The sequence below is a fragment of the Genypterus blacodes genome, unplaced genomic scaffold (assembly GCF_046128005.1).
Source record: "Genypterus blacodes isolate CSIRO-AG114 ecotype Tasmania unplaced genomic scaffold, CSIRO-AGI_Gbla_v1 ptg000012l_1, whole genome shotgun sequence".
Lineage (NCBI taxonomy): Eukaryota > Metazoa > Chordata > Actinopteri > Ophidiiformes > Ophidiidae > Genypterus > Genypterus blacodes.
Window position 1 is genome coordinate 5,988,617 of NW_027466826.1, and position 20,061 is coordinate 6,008,677.

General features: G+C 42.5%; 2 protein-coding genes and 1 long non-coding RNA gene across 4 annotated transcripts; 1 reads left to right on the top strand and 2 right to left on the bottom strand.

The window, feature by feature from the left end:
- Positions 1 to 63: 63 nt before the first annotated feature.
- degs1 (delta(4)-desaturase, sphingolipid 1) lies at positions 64 to 9,429 on the bottom strand. The gene is made up of 3 exons (XM_076163327.1): positions 9,196 to 9,429; positions 3,272 to 4,014; positions 64 to 2,530 (listed from the first exon to the last, which is right to left on the bottom strand). The coding sequence occupies exons 1-3, from the start codon at positions 9,275 to 9,277 to the stop codon at positions 2,384 to 2,386; spliced, it is 972 nt and encodes a 323-aa protein (XP_076019442.1). The 5' UTR covers positions 9,278 to 9,429; the 3' UTR covers positions 64 to 2,383.
- A 3,253-nt stretch (positions 9,430 to 12,682) lies between these two features.
- Positions 12,683 to 14,146, top strand: LOC143012793 (uncharacterized). The gene is made up of 2 exons (XR_012965083.1): positions 12,683 to 12,845; positions 13,183 to 14,146. It is a non-coding gene; the product is annotated as an uncharacterized LOC143012793 (long non-coding RNA).
- fbxo28 (F-box protein 28) lies at positions 13,866 to 19,821 on the bottom strand. Of its 2 annotated transcripts, none has more exons than XM_076166090.1 (5): positions 19,622 to 19,821; positions 18,117 to 18,226; positions 17,350 to 17,488; positions 16,729 to 16,924; positions 13,866 to 15,163 (listed from the first exon to the last, which is right to left on the bottom strand). In XM_076166090.1, exons 1-5 carry the CDS (start codon positions 19,808 to 19,810, stop codon positions 14,661 to 14,663), a joined length of 1,137 nt encoding a protein of 378 aa, XP_076022205.1. In that variant the 5' UTR covers positions 19,811 to 19,821; the 3' UTR covers positions 13,866 to 14,660. The 2 variants fall into 2 exon arrangements, with proteins under 2 accessions (XP_076022205.1, XP_076022198.1); XM_076166083.1 differs by having other exon boundaries at positions 13,866 to 15,169.
- Between the last annotated feature and the right edge of the window lie 240 nt (positions 19,822 to 20,061).

Here is a 20,061-nt window from a genome sequence, read left to right on the forward strand (position 1 = left end):
TTAAACTGTGGCCCTGATGTCAACATCCCAACATTTAGCACAGATTCACCCAGACATCACACAAACAAGTCACATTAGCTTTTATTAAATGTTGTGAAATAAAGCATGTGTCCCATCATAAAGACAGACTGGTGAGTGCGCACACACACTTCTTACATTTACAGATTCTTTCTGTAAGTGGATATGACTGAACATTTCTAGGTAAGATCTTTACACTTTAAATACTGTACAACCTAAACCTTCAATTTACAGTCTTTGCCGTTAGTCGCAGAGAAACTGAAACCTTTACATTTATTTTTTTGGGCACAACAGGATTCAGATGCAAGTTCACAGGTAAGCAAGACCTCAATCTTAAACGAAAAGTGAACAGTTGTACTATATTCAGAGGCACTTTGTCTCAGACCCAGATCTCTGCTGACTCAGGTAGCTACACCATAACAAATCCATGTCAGTCATTAGATAGGGGCACATAGGTTTGAATCCATAACATCCTGGTTGTGATGAATGTCGGAACAGCTAATCATTGTTCCAGCATTCACCCTAATAGAGAAGAAACAAAAACAATCACAGCTGATGTTTCGTTCCCCGGCCCCTCCCTGAATCCGAGCCAACGCCAAGCTACATCAAAATTAGGACTTGTGAGTGATTCTGCAAAGAAAACACTAATGGACAAACAAAAGAAGAAAATAGAAAGTGAAATCTGAGGGCCTTGGTGGAGGTTTGAGTTCTCTGACTGACATTTGACTGCGGCTCAAAGTGATTTTACATACCTACAGCAGAGCAGACAGTAAAAGCAGTGGCTTCTCTGTCCTTTGCCTTTAGTCAAATCAGAAAGGATTCACTCTGCAGCTTCCAGATGTGCTCCATGTCGCACTGAGTGAAGATCCAATCTGACTTTTCTGTTGCTGTACGTCACACTTACACCACCAGTTATATTTGGTCACTTCACTTGTATAAATGACAAGTCTTTGATCTTTGTTTTCTTTTTAATGGCAAGATAGTAACTCACAGGAAAAAAGTACTGGGAATTAAACGTGAGAAATGCAGAAATTAGCCATGTTGTGCTTTGTTACACATTCCAACAAACAGCAAGTATGCCGTGAGCTCAGACTCACAACATGCTGCCAACAGGAGCAAGCCCAACAAGAGCCGCCTGAGGGGTTTGCAGTTGTGATTTAGGTACTTCTGGTTACGCTCTGCCTCTATAAAGGCAGGGCTTCACACACACACAAGCCAAGGAAGAGTATTAATACTGATGCAAGTCAAGAGCTCTTCTTCCTAACATTATCTCTCCACAGTATGTACACTTTCTCACACACACGCACACCTTCAAAAATGTTATGGACGCAACTAAAAGGAGGAAACAGTAGCTATAAATAGCACCGTTCCCTTTTGGTTTGAATGAATGGACGAATGATGGCCTTTGGTTTCTCTGCTTCTAACTTCAGATCAGCAGGACCACACTCCTGAAGTGGACGACATTTACTGCATCATTTTCCCCCTCGTTTGTCTCCTGAGAATTTTGCGGATAATGACCACGCTTTGTTTCTAACAGGATTCAGGGTGAATTTCGCAATAAGACGTCTGGTTGGAATCCTCACAGCTTAGTGAAGGTACAGGAGTGTGTTTGATTTCACACAACAACAGTGAATTAAACCTGCTGTTATAGTCACCCAGAGGCCGGTCCAAGATGCAGGTTCGCCCTCAAATCTGTAGAGACTCTGGATCAGATTCAGATTTGAGTCCTGGGTTCAGGTCTTGATTTAAGCCCCTGCACCTTAAAGCTCAGTGTATTTGACTACACAGGTGCTTTGCTGGATATACAACCTATCATTCTCTTCCAGTGAATATAAAAAAATAAAGAAAACATGGACGAACACCAACATGGAACTCGTAAAGCTCCGAGGCACTGCTGAGAGAAACTTACAGAATGACGTCATCGTGTGGAGACCTAAAGCCAAATGGATTCAACCTCATTTAGACTCCCCGTCAGTCACACTGCCCACATCCTCGGCCCGGTCACCACAAAATAAAACACATTAAGCCTCCCTCCTCTGTATTTTCTCATTTAAGTGTGACGTGTTTAAAGGCACCTTTTTTTTTCTGCAGGAGGAAACAGGAGAGCAGCTTTTTACCTTCGCCTGGGTTTTAGATTTCACTTTTAAAAATACTATCATACTGAAGGGCGATTTCATAAATAAAAGTGGTGCGGGTGGGCCTTTACATCAATGTTCATGGATAATGGAGATTATTATAGACTGAGGGACAAATAAACTCTGATTAGTGCAAAGGAAGTCCGCGCGTGTGTGATTTATGTTTATCCGATGGATGTGGTCGGATTGGATGATGCTGCTGTTTGGGTGGAGACATGTTGTGCGAGGCGTTACTCCTGCTTGACGTCGCCCTTCAGCTTCCTCTTGATGCGGGAGTACGGGCTGATTGTGTCGTCCATGATGAAGTCGTACAGGACCTTGATCCAGGACGTGTACTGAGGCAGGTCGTCGTAGTACTCGGCAGCAATCTTCTTCACCTGTGGAGCAAATGTGTTGTGTGTAAGTGAAGAGCTTCTTTACATACAGGTGCATCTCAATAAATTAGAATATCATGGAAAAGTTCTTTTATATCAGTGACTCAATTAATTTTTTGATGATTATGGCGTACAGCTCGTGAAAACCCCAAATTCAGTATCAGAAATTTAGAATATTGTGAGAAATTGCAATATTGTAGCCTCACAGTGTTTCACTCTAATCAGCTCATTAACTCAAATCACCTGCTGAGGTTTCCTGAGCCTTTGATTGGCTCTCAGTCTGGTTCAGTAGGCCACACTTTCATGGGGAAGACGACCAGATTCTAATTTATTTAACTTTCATCTCATCTTCTGTTATTATGGCAGGAAAACGTGAGCACATACTTTATCATGTATCCAACCTAAGCTTATTCATGATGCCAATTCATGCATCAATTAACAGATGTTGGTCTGGAGCAGCTTCAGTGCTCCTTGGCAGAGACCACCTACTCGTGTGTTTGAAATTAAATCATTTGGAAGGACAAAGTAAGTGACTGATGGATTCACGGCGAGTGTTGTGTGTGTGTGTGTGTGTGTGTGTGTGTGTGTGTGTGTGTGTGTGTGTGTGTGTGTGTGTGTGTGTGTGTGTGTGTGTGTGTGTGTGTGTGTGTGTGTGTGTGTGTGTGTGTGTGTGTGTGTGTGTGTGTGTGTGTGTGTGTGTGTGTGTGTGTGTGTGTGTGTGTGTGTGTGTGTGTGTGTACTCACGATGGGCAGCCTGCGTCCGGGCACGCTGGGAAAGTCGTGGTGTTCGTTGTGGTAGCCCACGTTGAAGGTGAGCAGGTTGAGGGAGCCGTAGTAGGAGTAGGTCTCGTGGCCCTTCAGGAACATGTAGTGCTCGGCTATGAAGTGGCCCGAGATGGGGTGCAGGCCCATCCCGAGCATGGAGCCGGCCAGCATGTAGAACACGGGCTTGCCCCCCCACAGGTAGTAGAGGAGGACGTTGAAGGCGACCTGGACGGCCGCGTTGGTCAACTCCAGCTGGCTGATGGGCTTGGGGTTTATGCAGAGGGGCCGGATGGCGTAAAAGAGCGGCTGCAGGATGATCCAGATGAACTTGCGGAAGCGCGTGCAGAAGAACCAGCCTTCGAAGTCGGTGGGGATGTCCACGTCCACGCCGTCCCCGCCCAGATAGCGGTGGTGGTCCAGGTGGTAGCGTTTGAACGAGGCGGAGTACGGCAGGCCGATGGGCAGGTTGGCGAACATGGCAAAGTATCGGTTCCACATGGCCTTGTTGTTACCGAAGGCTGTGTTGTGGGAGATCTCGTGAATAGCAAGGGTCATTGAGTGGTTGATACAGCTGCCAAAGGCGTAAGTCCAAAACAAAACCCACTTCCAGTCCAAGTCTTTGACCAGGAAGAACGCTAAAAACTGGATAGCCACCATCATGCACACAATCCATTTCAGCCTGTGGTCAGGACCCATCAACGACTTGATCTCTGGATATTTGGCTGTAGGGGAAAAGAAAGATTCAAATGTTAAAGGTTAAATTTAACACAGAGAATAAAAACAATATTGTCACTGGTGACCATTATCGGCTTTTATGAATGTGAAATAAAACACTGCTGCTGCTTACTAAAGCTCCAGTTGCCACATTTTATTTTCTCACCTGGTTTGCTCGACTGTATTACAGCCGTACGCTATCAGATAGTGTTATCGTGGCATTTCTGAACGCCCAACACTTCCTGTATGTGCAACAGCTGCACAAATCAGGAGGCTTTCCACCACCGTGCAGTCTTAAGAATTCAACACAATTCCTCTTTATTTATATAGCGCCATGTCACAACAAACATTATCACGAGGCCCTTTACACACAGAGCATTTAAAGGAACCTAACACTCCCCCATGAGCAGCACTTGGTGACAGCGGCAAGGAAAAACTCCCCTTTAAACGGGAAGAAACTTAAGACAGCTCCGGGCTTTATGAACACAATAATAGTCTTTTAGATTTATCAACAAAAAAAGAACAATGGTTACATACTGCGGTTACACAAAGTCAAGGATCACTCGAGAGAAACCTGCTTTATCAGTACAAACACGTATTGTCCATTACAGCCCTCAATGGAATAAGTGGAGCGCTGTTGCGGCCCCTGGAAGGTGTCCATGTGGCAGGTATGCAATTTCCTCAAAAGAATGTGCAGGAAAGCTTAGTTCAGGTCACATTATCCTTCAAAACAGTCAGAAAACAAACAGGTTTCCTCTCCTTTAAATGTTAGCACGCAGAAAGGTTGGAGATAGCTGAACAGCATCTCGGTGGGAAACGTCACTGCTCTGTCAAATCATATAGGGCTGCATATTGAACCCCCTTGCAATTCTTCAGCCTTTTCAGAAAAACAGCCTAGACTAAAACTTGTCAGAGCAGCTAGTAAACAAACACCACAGACAAACACAACATGGCTGCCTTTAGGAGGTCTTTGTCAATAACGAACCCGAGATTGAATTGCGTTATTCGACATATTGAGTTAAGCAAAATAACTGGCTTTTCCAAATTCTTTCCAAACTGTTGCTTCTAAATTCTTCCATGTTTAAGACACTGACGCATTTTGTCTCTTGGCACCCAACTCTCAAGTCGAATCACGTGTCCCCATCGCTCAGTGACTCGGATTAAGTTTGAGTCATAATGTTCCCTACATCAACAGCATCCTCCAACTAGGAAGGCCAACAGAGCACAGGGAGGAGACCAAACACGCTGCGGGGGTGATGAATGGAGAAGCAACACCGTGTGGACACACTTTCGTCGCCTTCCTCTTCTGCATAGACACATTTCCATTCCCTCCCACAGTTTGGTGCGCGTGCAGTTCAGTTGCTTTCAGTGTGGACAAGTCAGTCAGCACGGACACCAAACAATGGGTGGTGCATGGACAAATATGCCGAGTCCACCTGTACATAAACTGATGTAACCAGCAGACGTCACACAGATCCTCAGCTGAACCTAACCCCTAAAAGTACAGACTGGCCTTTAGTAATGTGACTCAAGCATACGTCTGTCGAATAAACCAACCAACTTTAAATCCCTTATCTGCTCATTTTATGATCGATTCTACTGGCTGTCAGCTCATATTAATGTGACCTCTGTGATGGGGACAGTAGAGCAGCCTGTGGACGTGCAGAAAACCCTTTATCTTAACTGATTACAGACTAAAGTGGAAGCACGCAGGGAGCATTCCAGGTAACCTGCAGCCTCGACAAGGTAATGTACGGAATGCATGTTGGGTTCGTCTTGATACATGCTTAAAGCTGCAGTACGTACACTTTAGAGAATTTGCTGAAATCCTAATTACATGCCTATAGGAATTAATAACGAAGCACCTAATCCCTCCTACTGATGGATCCGGTTTGAGAACAACCTTGGAGCCAAAAATACCAAATGGTGCCACAAGGAGATTCATCAATCAATCAACAGACATTCTCCATGAGATTCACCCACTCCACAATCTTACACACGCCAACTTTAAAACATGAAGAAAACCTGAGGAACTGTCATGTTTTTAATCCGACACTAATAATAATTCCTGTTTTAGGTAAGAGTCAAAGCTGTCACATTGTCAAGTTTGTTTCAGGACACGTATTTGATGGGAAACGTGGGCACTTTCCTCAGAACAAGGACCAATACAAAGCCCCACAACAGTTTCACTGGTGACTGGTGAAAGTTTTCTTTCAGTCATGAGATCTTGAGCTGTGCTGACTGGTTCACTGAGCAAACAGCAGCTAATGATAAGGCAACTGATGTGTTTGAACAACTCGGTGAACACGGCCACATTACTGACCTCTACATCATGATGTGGATAACGTTATGGAGAGGGAGGGAGGTGCGAGAAAAGGCTGTGTTTACAAGACGTGACTCAAGTCCAGTACAGCTGCACCATTGGAGACGTACCGGCTGAACCAAGGCTGCCCGGCTACATCAGGAAATTAACACAGAGTCTTCACAATCTTTACACAGACCTGTGAGGGGAAGAAACTAATGTGTATGGAAATTCACTGCTCACACACCACTGTACAAGATGGTGGAAATTAGACCATGTGACTCCCCATGATTTCCACAATGCAAACTACTTTTTTGAGACGATTTCCAATCCCTTAAGGGCCACACTTCAGTCTCGTCTCTCTAACAAAGACACTGCCAAGTCTTTAATGCCAATGGTGCGGGATTATGATAGCATGTGTCCCAGCATAGAATTCTTCAGGTCACATGTACTGCTCCATCTGTCAGAGCCATCAATGTGAAAGTTGCTTTTGTTCCTCAATTAGTAATTCCTAGTTCCAGACAAGTAGCCATCAAAGCCATCAACAGTTCTTCAACTAGTGGTTGTTGGCCTGTGGAAGCTTGGGATTGACTAATTAGTGATGTGTGGTCTCAGAGGCCCCACCCTGCAGTTTTTAGGAACCTCGGCAACCATAGGAACTAAAAATACTTCCTAATTCTGTGGTGGCATTTTCTCTGGCACAAATGATTCTGAAATCAAATAGGACTCTTACTCTGAACCAAAAGGCCAAATCCACATACACACACCTGTAATGCAAACAGGAATATCTAAAGCTGGATGGATGCTTTAGCACAGTCACAGCAGGAGCAGAAAGGAGAAACTTTCTTAAGTCTGCAAAATCTGTAAATACTAACATTTGTATGATCCCTTAGATCGTCCCTACAAAAAGTTATTTTTGTTATGTCAAAACTTTGTGTATTACTCCAATAATAGCAGTTGTGACATGCATATAAATCACATTGGGTCAGAGTGAACACCAATGTCATGAAATTTATATTATGACTTCCAAAAATACTCAGCAGGTTCTACAGATCTACAGCTTTTGAGTCTTAATAATAATATAATAATAATACAGCACATATCACAATAATATTTCAACAACTTATCTTCAGTCGCAGCCCTATGGAGATGCAGAATGCATAACATGTCAGAGATCTGAGCTAATGTGCATTCATTCACTATAACATGGGATGCTTCTAGTTTCATCTAATTAAATGGTTTCTCTTTTGCTGTAATAATGGAAAAGTTTTAAGAGCCTGTGTACAGTGGTCGCTGGGAAGTACAGTGATTGAGGACAGAAGGACAAGTCTCAGCAAAGACCACATCCTATGTGCTAAGCATTGTTCCCCTCCCCGCCCTACAAGGCTGAGGTTTCTCACAGTGGGAGAGGCCTGAGGCATGTGACTGCAAACAGCCCCACTCTCTCTCAATAGGCCTCTGTGCTCCCAGCTCAGAAACACCGTCACCAAAGACTTGTTAAAGACAAACGCACACCTCCTTACATCACCAGCTAGAGGACCCCAGGGGCAGAGTTACTGTAGAAGTTATTCAACTGTGTAAAATGTAGACTCAACAGAGTTCTTCAGCTCTAGTTCAGCAAAATCTGTGGAATAGGGAGGCAGTCACAAGACGAAGCGTCGTTGCAACAATGGTTGACTGGTTTGGATGAGGGGAGGGATGGAGCAGATCTCTAGGATATAAAAAATGTAAATATTGGTTTCACTTCAAATTTAGAAGGATTTATTATCCTTATTACATGTTTGTACGGATATCATTTTCATTTTCCAGTTATATAGCTCTTCTAGAACTTTCCTGACTGCAGGGACATTGCTGGCTTTGCACTAATGGGGGTTGGGGGCTCAGGTAGGTGTCACGGTCTCTGCGTCTCCTGATCCAATGTCCTCCCTCGCATGAATGATTTACTGAGCAGACGGCTCTGCTATCAATGAGTATCTTTTATTTATGGATCTGGTCTCAACACAATGCCAGTACTTTCTGCTGACCAATTAGCTTAAGAACCCGTTATGTTAACAGAGGACAGACACAGGAGACAAAGGTTAGTACAGAGGAACTTGCACAACCCAACAGCCTAAACTAAATCATGCACCCAGGGGGCAGAGAAAGGCCAACTCATCCTTATGCAAGGCTTTGTTTCCTGGTCCCAGCGGTTCCAGGTGAATAAAACGCCTTAAAGTTTAACTTTGTCTGAACTCCAACGCTCACTTTGACGTCTCTTGGTCGTAGTTTGGCATTACTAAACAAGATCAACAATGTCTGCAAGTTTAATGTATTACATGTACACTATCCAGAAGGCTTTTGTACGTCTAAATAACAATGGTGTGTAGTTATCTCTCTCTATGTTTGTCCCCTTGTCTCTCTCTCTCTGTCTGTCTGTCTGTCTCCCCGTGTCTCCGCGGCCTGTCTCACTGTATAAACTCCTCCACACTAAGTTAGAAATGACAGACCGACTCTTCAGGGAGTGGCGTCATCTTTACCGACTGTACGTTGCCAATATTTGAGGTTCACTGAGCTCGATAATTTAAAGCAACTCAAACCATAAACTAAACTCATTCAGTCCTGCTAACCGGGTTCTTTTACTGTCCGCCATTAAAAAAGCCGCAAAATAGTCGTTGAATGTTTGTTAGCACCAAACGCAAATACAGGACGGATAAGGAACCGTTAGCTTGAGTTAGCAAACCAAGTCGGCTTTTTCATTAGATAAGTACCTTTTTAATTTTCTAAATGGTTGTATTTTTGTGGAGTATGAAATAGTTTGCAAGTCATGTTGCTATGTAAACGAATGAGCGGAATTAAATTAGTTGCGTTTGAAGTAAATGGAGGCTCGGTAACGGGTAAGCTAGCTCACCCAGGATCTCTTTCCTCCGGTCGGCGTGCGGTTGGTCCGTATAAACCCACTCGTAGTCCTCACGGGCCACCCGGTTCCCCATCGCTGCTGGTTCGGTTCGGATAAACGTGTTAAAGTTTAAACAGCGGTGATGAGCTGCTGCCCGCCCTGCCTGCCTGCCTGCCTGCCTGCGCACACGGACTCACTCGGCTTGAGTGACTGCAGCTCCTCCTGTGCGGCGTCAGAACAGAAAGCTGCCGGTTGTTGTTTGGCGAAGAGGCTTGAGGAGCATCGCGTCATAGAGGGCGTCAGGAGCCCGCAGACAGACCTGGGTCAAGACCTGGCTCAAGACCTGGATCAAGACATGGATCAAGACATGGATCAAGACATGGAACCAAATCATTGTATTTCATTTATCCAGGGTAAAAACTGGTCGAATTGTAATAAAGTTGGTGAATTTGAATATAAAATCACTGATTCTTGAGAGTCGGGACAAAACACTTTCTGAAAAACATTTTTTGAAAATGTACACTATATTGATTAGAGTTATATATTCATGTAGATTAGGATCTGTGCTATTTAACCATGTAAAGGTGCAGGCTGGAGGTTAAAACACATTTTTGATAAATTCACATGTTTACCTTAAAACTTGATTTGTGTCAACTACGTCAGACACACTAAAAGTATATAATTATATAATTATAATAGCCCAACAAGAATCTTAAGTTCTGATGTATGTTGTCATAGTGTTTAGTTACTCTTATACGCAATAAAATATAATATCTAAACTAACGGCTTAATTTCACACTGTTATGAATACACAGATTTCTAAAAAATTGCATTTTCAAACTTTATCTTTTATTTTGCCACTAAAGAAAAAAAATCCTTAAGGGAATAAGACACAAGAGGGTGTCGATCTGATGATCCTTTATTACTTCAACAACAAAAACTGAAGAAAGAATTCGTTTTTTTCCAGAAAAATTACAAAAACCTACATCTGAGGTTGCTGATGAAGATCTGACGGTGTTGACAGGAAACTGATGGAGTTGACAAAATTGTATTTGCATTTCTGATTAATGAACAAATGCTTTTTTAAACAGATGGAAGTGACAATAGATTAATAAATAACAACTCCTTGTCTTATACTGAACATATTTTTCATTCAACTGAAATAAACAAACTGTAAATACAGCGTTTCAAACTATTATAAAAAATAAGTGAAGAAATGTAATTAAGCTAACAATCAGCCATAGGTGATGCTGCAAAACATGGCATACTTCAAAACTAGGAAAAAGAAGAGAGCAGGAACACACGTGTTGAGGAGGTGCTTACATTGAAAAAACACACTATGCTTTAAAGCATGAATGCAGTCACACAAGGGACTTATGCTTTGAGCAGCAGGCGTCGGACATGCTCACGCTCTATGAAGTCCATCACATCAGGGGCAATACTGTAGATAACTCTTGTTCTTGATTGGACTGGTGATGCATTTCCAATTAGTTTCACTATGATGTCTTGAACTGGGCAGAAACAGACATCCTTCTTGCCACACTTGGGCTTAACCTTTGCTGTTGGACCATGGGGATGCAGAAATTCCACTTTCACATCTTGATGCTCAGTATCCACAGCAATGGTCTTGGAATCAGATGTCCATTTACTTAACATGACTGATTGATTGATTGGTTGATTGACTGATTGATTGATTGATTGATTGATTGATTGATTGATTGATTGATTGATTGATGTAAAATCTTAAAGGTGCAGTGTGTGTTCCTACAACCAGATGTTGAAAACATACACTGGCTTGTGAAGACAAAATCAATGTCCAGTGGAAGTAGTGGGAGATAAGACACAGCCATTACAACATTCTATTCCTTTACTACGTTCGAAAATAGTATAATATTGGCACATTAAGCGGTTATTGGTGGATTTGTCAACTCTGTCAGCTTACATGTCAACTCCGTCAGACATAAAACCTGACGGAGTTGACTCTGACGGAGTTGACGAAATGGCATGTTTTTTCCCTCTGCAGAAAAAACACTGCAGCTAGCTAGCTAGTTTTTTGGCTATTGCTAGCTGTCTCCATAATCTCAATAAAATACTTTCATTGAATCCAATATGGTTTATTAAAAGGTATCATAACAGAGAGATGGTGTTGACATGCTCCAGCTGTGACCATAGGAAAATTGACATTGTTCATCTAAAATATCAAAAAATGTCAAACATATCAGACAATGTGTGGTATTGATGTATTCACCACAGCCAGGGGAATGAAAAGGGACCCTCAGGGATATAGCTGACCATGCTATTGCCTGATTTAATGAGGTTTATGACAAAATCTGACGGAGTTGACGGAAACAGAGGACACAATTTGATAGGCAGATTTCTATGGAAAATATTTTTAGATGTTCATGGCATGCATTGTTTTATACATTCATAACCCTTATGTTTGATTTGATATAAATGTTTTCACAATTGTAGAGGTTTTTAAAGATTTTGGAGGCTGGTGAATATTGTGACGTCTTGCTGAGGACAAGAGAAATAACATGGGCCGTCTAACCACTGGTCATACATTTAAACAAATATCCCTCAAAAAAGTAATTATCTATGCTAAAACAGAACATCAGTATTCACAATACCTCTAGATCTAACTTTGTGAGTATGTCAATCATTATTTATTTATTTATTTTTGATATAAATAAGACTTGTCTATGTGGGACATGTTTTGTCCCGACTCTCAAGAATCAGTGAAATATATTAAAATACAATGCAAATACTGCATTTAGGAACTATCTAAGACCATCCAAATGAACTTGGATTTTGCTGGATAAGATCTTCTAAACCATCAAACTGCACAACTTTATCCTTTGTACTATGGGACAGTTTGGACATGTTTCCCACTTTTTTACTCAGAACACTGTCTACAAGCAGGCTTTGAAAATAATGGATCAGAAATCACTGAGATGGCCCAACATCATCTTTTTACAAGTGTAGATCATCATAGATCATCCCCCCCCCCCCCTTTCCTTCACCATTGTTATACAAAACAAAACATTATATAGTGTAAAATTGCAGAAATACAATACTAGTGCCAAAACTGTAGCCATTACGGGCCTAAATGTATATGACAACCACTGCCCGTTGTTTTCCTCCTAAATATCTGGCTCTCTCTTAAAATTAGCTCCGCGTTATGCATATAAAAAACGCTGTCTGTTTATTTCAGATCCTTTCTTGTTGAAATTCAAATTAAACACTTCAACAAAAAAACGACAAAAACTCAAGTCAACTGAAGCCAAACAATCTTAATTACTGCAACAGGAGGGAAGACTCATTATAGTTCTAAGAACAAGCCAACATTGATTAAAAAGGATGAAAGGTGTGATGATGAAGATGCTGTAGAGCAGGAATGTAAGCCACCTCATTTTCTTTTACTGAACTGTGGGATCAAAGCCCATTATCTGATGTAAACACCATAAAGTGACCCTGCCAGAGCAGACTATGACTTATGTGTTATTTTTATTTGGGTTTTTGTTGTTTTAACACAGTGGCTTTATCGGAAGGCTTTAATGGAAGTGACATTGTACAGCAACATCAGCGCTGTAACCTCAACAAAGGCTCATTGTCCCTTTAAATGAGCCCCCCAGGGCTCTCATCAGGCCTAATTGGCACAGGTGGGGATACACTGTGTTATTCTCATGTTACACTAATTCATATTAACGGCTCCAGACTGCTCGCACATAAAGAGTGCACTCAGGGAATTGCTTCCTGACTAGATATCATCATTTCATTTATGTTCTATGGTCTGACCACAAGCCGTAATCTGACTCATATTGACACATGATCTCATTAATGCAAAACAGGACTATTGAGCTTCTGGCCATGACAACACAAAACACTTCTTATACTTATACGCAGGGCAAACAGGTGTCTTGCTTTGGTGGTTTTTGACTCCAAGGAGAACTGCATTTGCTGCTTCAAACAACAGCACATTCCCTGTTTGTTCCACAGGAATTCGAGGAAAGGAAATGATGTCACGTTAAGGTTGCTGTGCCGAACTTCCACACAGAGCACCGTCCTACACTACGCAGACTCCTTCCTGAAGAGTGGAACGCACATACAAGCTTCATGACCTATACTGGAAATGCTGACATTGTGACAAATCTGACAACTGAGCTCAAAGGGCACAATACACCTGTTGTAGTTCGTCCTATTAAGTTATATAAGGTTTTATAAAACACAGAAAAAAGACCACTCGATGCACAATGTATCCACTTACATCATGTGTTCACCTTTAGACTCACAATTTGCAGGGATCGTCAAGATGATGTGCTGCTTTTTTCCTGTTTCAAATGTGCGCAAATTTATATGCTAAAAACCCTGGAAAGGTGATTGAGATTTAATTCATTTCCAATATCCCGGGTTTTAAAACCTCCAAATATCACCAAGCTAAAAGGGTTCATCTATAACCTAATAAATAATGTAATTAATGTGTCCAGTGTTTAAGCAGGTGTTTTGGTCTAACAGAATCTGAGCCCAATCCAGATCTATTGATATAAAGATCTAGTTTACTGTGTTAAAAATAGAAACTGATACGAGAAATGAGTCTTTAAAAAGGGAATACCCCCCCAAATTAAAGAGCAAATGATCCATGATCCATTCAGGACATTCTTGAGAACAATGAGATGTGTGGATATGCTGAAGTTGAATTTTAATAGGATTGATTTGTACATTTGTAACAGTAATGTGTGCAACAAATCATAGTTAGCCCCAAACTGGCTAACTGGCCAAAAGATAGTTTATCTTGGTATACATACATGAAATAATTCACAATCTACACTTTAAAGTACAATAAGTTTACAGTACAATTTCCTAAACTGAGACTCGGTCTCAAAATTAGCCACTAGATAACATCTTGTGTTTGCTGCCCCGTGCCATTATACACGCGTGTTCACTGAGATGTGAAGCACATTTCCACGGTTTCTTCATAAAAAGTTCATGCCATGATTGGTTGCGGTCGTCCAAACGATGTAAAAGCTTTTAATGAAGAAAGAGTCAGCCGCAATATGGGCTCAACCAACTAACCTAACCCGACAAGGAAGACAGACGTGTGGTGAGGACATGTGCTGCTTCACAAGGGAACAAATTCAACTTACTGTGGACCAAACCTTCGGATGAGCGATCAAATTCATTTCGCTGAGAGTCTAAACAATGAATGAAATGCTAACCCTGTCAATTTCTCTTTGCAAAGGCATGATGATGGTTTGGGTTCAAGGTTCATCTGTGCAGCTTCATTAAACACCGACGCCAGCAACGCAAGTAAAGCAAACAGAGATAACGTGACTCAAACAAATCACAAACAGCACAGGACACTGTTGTTGTCGTCGTCAGTTAGGGTAGCGTGGGATGGGGAACGAGATGTGAGCAGTCAGACCTCCAAAGCAAAAAACCAAACTTATAACTGAACCTAGTAAGACACGTAAAGTCTCTTATTTCTTGCTGCGCAGGCGTTTGGACTGTCGCGGAAGGTCTGAGCTCTTTCTGGTGCGTTTGAGCGTCGAAGCGCTGTCGCCCTCTGGTTCTCTGGCTAGAGAGGCTGCGGAGATGCTGCCGCCCGCCATGGTCGCAGACGTGCTGGTGATGGTGGAAGACACAGCACCGTTGGCGGACGTGGAGGGGACAGTCGCGCTGGGCCTGGACCCCCCGATTGTAGCCGCACTACTGTCCATCAGTTCGCGGAGCTTGTGTTCCAACTCGGCGAGGCGGGCGTTCTGCTCGCCGATCACCTGGGTCTGCTCCAGAAGCTTCTGCTCCTGGTCCTGCAGCTGCTTCTGCTGCTCCAGCTGCTTGACGCGAACCTCCTGCATTTCCCGCCGCAGAACTGTCATCGAAGCTCCATTCACCTTCACCTGCTGCTGGACTTTGGTCATCTCGGAGCGGGATGGCGTGTTTTTGGCCAGCAGGGACATGGTGGTCAGGGAGGTGGATGGACCTGCAACTGAGGAAGAGGGGACAGAATGAAGCACTTATCCCTGCTGTGACACTGTAGATCATGGGGACGGCCCTGCCCACCATGGTCGGGCCGATAGCTTTCAGTGAAGGTGTCATTTACAGATTGAATGTGGGTTTGGGACAGACGGTCAGAGAGGAGAGAGAGAGAGAGAGCAGGAGATTGAATCAGGGACACTCAATCACTGAGATAAAGTAGAGCAAAGAAACAGAGACTGGAACATGTCAGATTTGAAGTCAGACTTTGGATCTTCAATAACTGAAGTAAAGTGTTAAGAAGATTATTTGTGTCAGATGGGTGTTAACAGATTCGCGAGTGACTTGATAAGATAGTCAGTTTTTTGTTTTTGTTTCGTTGTTTTCCTGTCTTGTGCACTTGCTTCCTGCTGCGATGAAACCAACATAACTTTAAGTCTCTGACCATCAGCTGTTGCTTTGACATGTTACTGTGTGTAACTTGGCTGACTGATTAATTGAACGTGGATGTAGTGAATGTGATTTACAGCACCTTTTAATTTTAGGATTTTGTGTAATTGGGCGATGGTGAAGTCTTTCCAGGTCAAAACAGTCCAAGTCCATTTGAAGTCAGAAGTCAAAGTCGAGTTAAATGTGTTTTGCATCGAGTTGAGTCCAGGCCCAGTTTGAAGTCTCATGACCTCAAACAAGTTTGTATTCATTATCTGTGTGCGCAGTAGTCACTATTCTGTTACTTGACTAAAATCTACATGTACCTGCCTACATGTAATTTGATCTACAAAACTCTAGTATAGGTGCATTTGATGTAAAAGGTTAAGTAGCAAAGATACAGAATACTACAATGCAGTGTAGATGACTCATACCCTGGTGTAGTAAATAAATAAATGACACAGTTAGAGAACACGCCGTCAGTCTGAGATCCTCTTACAGTATTAGATATCAGTGTATGCTGCACATATAGTGTGCTACGGTCCATCAGTGACAGAGAGCTGCACTCATAACAGATACACAGATTCCACTTTACATCAGGATCCTCAAAACATTTTCCTGTACGACTTCTTACCATCATTGGAAAGTAGTGATAGATGATGGACAGCGATCAGTGTTTGACTTACAAATATTAGTATTGGACCAACTCTGATATTCTTGATAGTATAAATGACAGATTTATGTTTGTGAATATTCATTGCTTTTAGCTACAACAATGTTTGAAGGGAGCAGATTTTCTGGTTTTTTGTCATATTTCACTTGGGGCAATAAAGTTGATGTCAACACGAGGCTCCCCCTGCTGGACGACAAATGACGTGACAAGATTTACAGCTATCAAATTTCCTCTCCTTCAGTGTCACATGGAAACAGTATTCACTTTCATAAGAAATCTGAAAAACTGGAATTAGTATCTAGATAATCCTTCAGTCATGTCTCCATTCCCGTGACCTACTTAGGACCTGTAAATCATGTGACAAATCTACCAGTGACAACATGTTCCCAGCTGATTTATGGGGATTCTTGCTGTGACTCGGTGTAATCATTTCTAACGACTTCCTCGACTGAACGCCCCGTGTCCTTTACCTGGTGCAGAGCCGATGAGGCGGCCTGATAAATCGGCCCCTGGCAGCTTCTTCTTCAGGATGGGGACGATCTTTTCGTCGAAGTACTCCATGGCCATGGAGGAGATATCCCTCAACTCCTGCAGAACCTCATGAGCTCGCTGGGGGGCACGGGTAGAGTTGACATAGCGCAGCACTCTGTAAATCTCATCTATCACCTGACGACACAAAGAAGCAATGCAATCAGGACTTTAACAACACTCAGTAGCCTCTTGATTAGATTTGTGAAGCTGGAAAAGTTCAGTTTTTGTCATCAGAGAGGTGCTGATTCTTTACAACTTAGTCAAATAAGGGCAAATGTATTTTAAGCTAACAGAATGGGATACAGATTGCATGTAAATGTCCATGGGGCCCTGTGTGAAAGCCAGGGAGAACATGACTCCACCGCATATACATAATTTAAAAGTGTACCTTACAGACAAATGAATGTTTTTTCTCTCAATGACAGTAAAGTCTGTGTTCTATACTCCTGTGTCCTCCCATCATATGATGTCAAATATGTTGTATGATGAATAGAGGCCTGGTGATATAGAGAAGAATGCTGTTTGTTTGTGCTTTATGGATACGCGGTAGATGAACTAACCTTTCCAGGGATGAAGCAGCAAAGAATGGAGTCGACATATTTCATGAACGTCATGTTGAGCAAGGAGAGGCGCGTCTCCACGGCAGCCAGAATGTCAGCATGGCGAGCCAATGAATGGTTTCTCCTCTCTGATTCTCGCCTGGACGAAGAAACGGAGAACCTCTTACAACTTAAGACCTTGTTACAACGTTCCAGCATCGTCATTCGAAACTGGGTTAATCACCGATAGCTTCAGGATGGACAAAATAGGAGTTCTGCAGCAAATTCTTTAGAGGGAACAATGATCAATAACAATTCTCCAAATGATTGCAAAAACGAAATTCCTAACTTCATCTGTAACTCCATCTTGTTTTCCGATTTTCTGCTTATGCTGCACAATGTGTCGGTATAAAGAAAGGCTGCATGGACGAGCAAAATCATCTTGCATTTGGAATCTTGTAGCTGTTAAAGAAACTGCGGTTTAAGACACTCACAGAAATATTGGTCTTGATTGGAATCAATGTAGAGGACAGTTACTCTGCTTATCCAAGATCGTTCTGATGACATTTGCTGAATGACATCATTATTGTATGTTTGTTTAGATGACATGATGATGTTTGTGACGTTCAGATGGCCTTACTGTTGGACGACGTCCTTTTGAAGGCATGATTACTCATTCCCAGAGAGCTACTACATCGTGGAACACCCACTCAGTGTGTACCGCTGATCACAATGTCATAGGATAAGAAAAGTCAATATTGGACCGTATAGGCTGGTGTTGTACTGACCTGGGAAGCTGGGCTTTGACTTGCCTCTGGCACAGGCTGTGGTAGCGCTCCACCTTCAGGAAGCCCTGATTCAGGACCCGCTGGCAAATCATGTCCATGCGCTTGCACACCTGGGGAATACAAACGAGGAAGAACAACAAAGACACGGTAGGAAATCAGAGCGTGTTTTTTTTTACATGATTATTGATTTCTGTTCTTCCAGGTCATTTGAACCCCAGATATCCAGACAATGGAGAATGGAGAGTGTTTGATATTATGGTTTGGACAGCTAAGTTGTTGTCACCGTCATTAATTTAATTTGCATTTCACTACAATTTCTCCGCCAGTCAAGCAACACAGCACAAAGATGTCATTTGTTTATTTGTTGTTCCACACAATGTGACTCAAATTTGTGACGAAGCACTCCCGAGTGCGTCTCACATTTTTTTGTCATCACTGGGGGAAAGGTTGTTGTGCGTCTGGGATCTATAACATCACTTCACAGAATTGTGTGACGGTCTATAGACAGCACATTGGTTGTCGTTCAATATTTGGTTCTACAAAGCATGGTTGTAATTTAGCTTAACAGTTAGATTGTTGCATATTTGATTTACTATACTTTCACTGCATTTGATTTTGCATGTTATGACAGATCAGATGTTTGTATTTTACAACTACTCACAATTGTGTTTCCTATGTGCCCAAATTTTGCTCAGCAGAACTTGAGAACCTATAGCAGCAGTTATTGGGTGAGAGGCCAGGTTGGGCGCACACACACGCACACACACGCGCGCACACACGTTCATCTTATCACACCACCTGCCCCTGTCTTGACTGGATCCAGAGATAAGCCACAGACGAGGCGGAACCCAGAAACTTCATCACGTCATCCCACCAACCGGATTTAGATTGAGAGCTGTTCTCGTTCAGTCCATTTCCAATTGCATTCCCACAGAAAGTATCACACTCTTACTGTCTTCATTTTTAAAGAGCCCCTACATTCACACTACACAGTCATACTTGTATTGTAAACTATTCTGTGTGCATCATCTCTACTGCACATTTATAACAGAGGTCACTGCTACGTCTGATGGTTTAATCGTTCACAACAATGTCCAGATGATCCTCAAATTTACATATCAGTCAATCCACACATCCTGGAGCTGTGACATATTTTGTAAATCGGCCTCAATTTCTGCTAAAACAAGTTAGATCACCAGTACTTCTATTTCTAAACCATTACGAAGACATGCAGGATTGTCATAGCTGGAAAGCCAACAGATGAGGACACAGAATGGACGCTGCAGCAGGCTAAGATTTCACACACGCTAAGCTCGTCCTGCTCGGCTAACCGCACGACGAGCTGCGGGGCCGTACATGTCTCACAAAGAGGGCTAAAGTCTTGAAAACACTACCCTCGCTGTCATTTCTGCAGAAAAGAAACATATTTGTCCAACGGGAGACACAGATCGCTCGCGTTGTCTCTCTTAGCGCTGTTAGCCTCCTGCTTGTTTTTGTTCTCTTACCGAGCGCAGCAGGCTGATTTCGTCATAAGTCATGAAATTGAGTATGGTCTCAATGGCAACGATGGGTAGCCCTAACAGCGGGTTGTTCTGGTGCGGCTGGTCCGGTGGAGGGGTGGACTGTCTCGGTGACACCGCGTCTGAGTCCAACGACCCGACACATCCATCAACTCTTTCTACGATGGCCGCCATCTTGGTTTGCCGAGGAGGAGGCGGAAGTGACGTTATAGGGAAACCACCGTGACATTTCTAAGGAAATTAAAATAAATCTGAGCAAATCAACTCAAAAGACTGCACACTCCTGTTTATATACTCTTTAATCATAGGAGATGTGTACAACTCTTTTTTTGTACAAATCTTGTTTGATTTGGGTTAATGTTTTAATGTTTTAATTGTACAATTCTTAATCTAAATGCAGATCTGCAACTTAATACTGATGGCAA

Bases quoted from the DNA above. Each gene is read 5' to 3' on its own strand.
- degs1 (XM_076163327.1), bottom strand. From the start codon at position 9,277: ATGGGGAACCGGGTGGCCCGTGAGGACTACGAGTGGGTTTATACGGAC. The intron at 4,015-9,195 runs GTGAGCTAGCTT...TTTCCCCTACAG, and splicing joins CCGGAGGAAAGAGATCCTGG to CCAAATATCCAGAGATCAAG. The intron at 2,531-3,271 runs GTGAGTACACAC...TTTGCTCCACAG, and splicing joins CCGGACGCAGGCTGCCCATC to GTGAAGAAGATTGCTGCCGA.
- fbxo28 (XM_076166083.1), bottom strand. From the start codon at position 19,810: ATGGCGGCCATCGTAGAAAGAGTTGATGGATGTGTCGGGTCGTTGGAC. The intron at 18,227-19,621 runs GTAAGAGAACAA...TGTATTCCCCAG, and splicing joins AAATCAGCCTGCTGCGCTCG to GTGTGCAAGCGCATGGACAT. The intron at 15,170-16,728 runs GTAAAGGACACG...CCTCTTCCTCAG, and splicing joins CCTCATCGGCTCTGCACCAG to TTGCAGGTCCATCCACCTCC.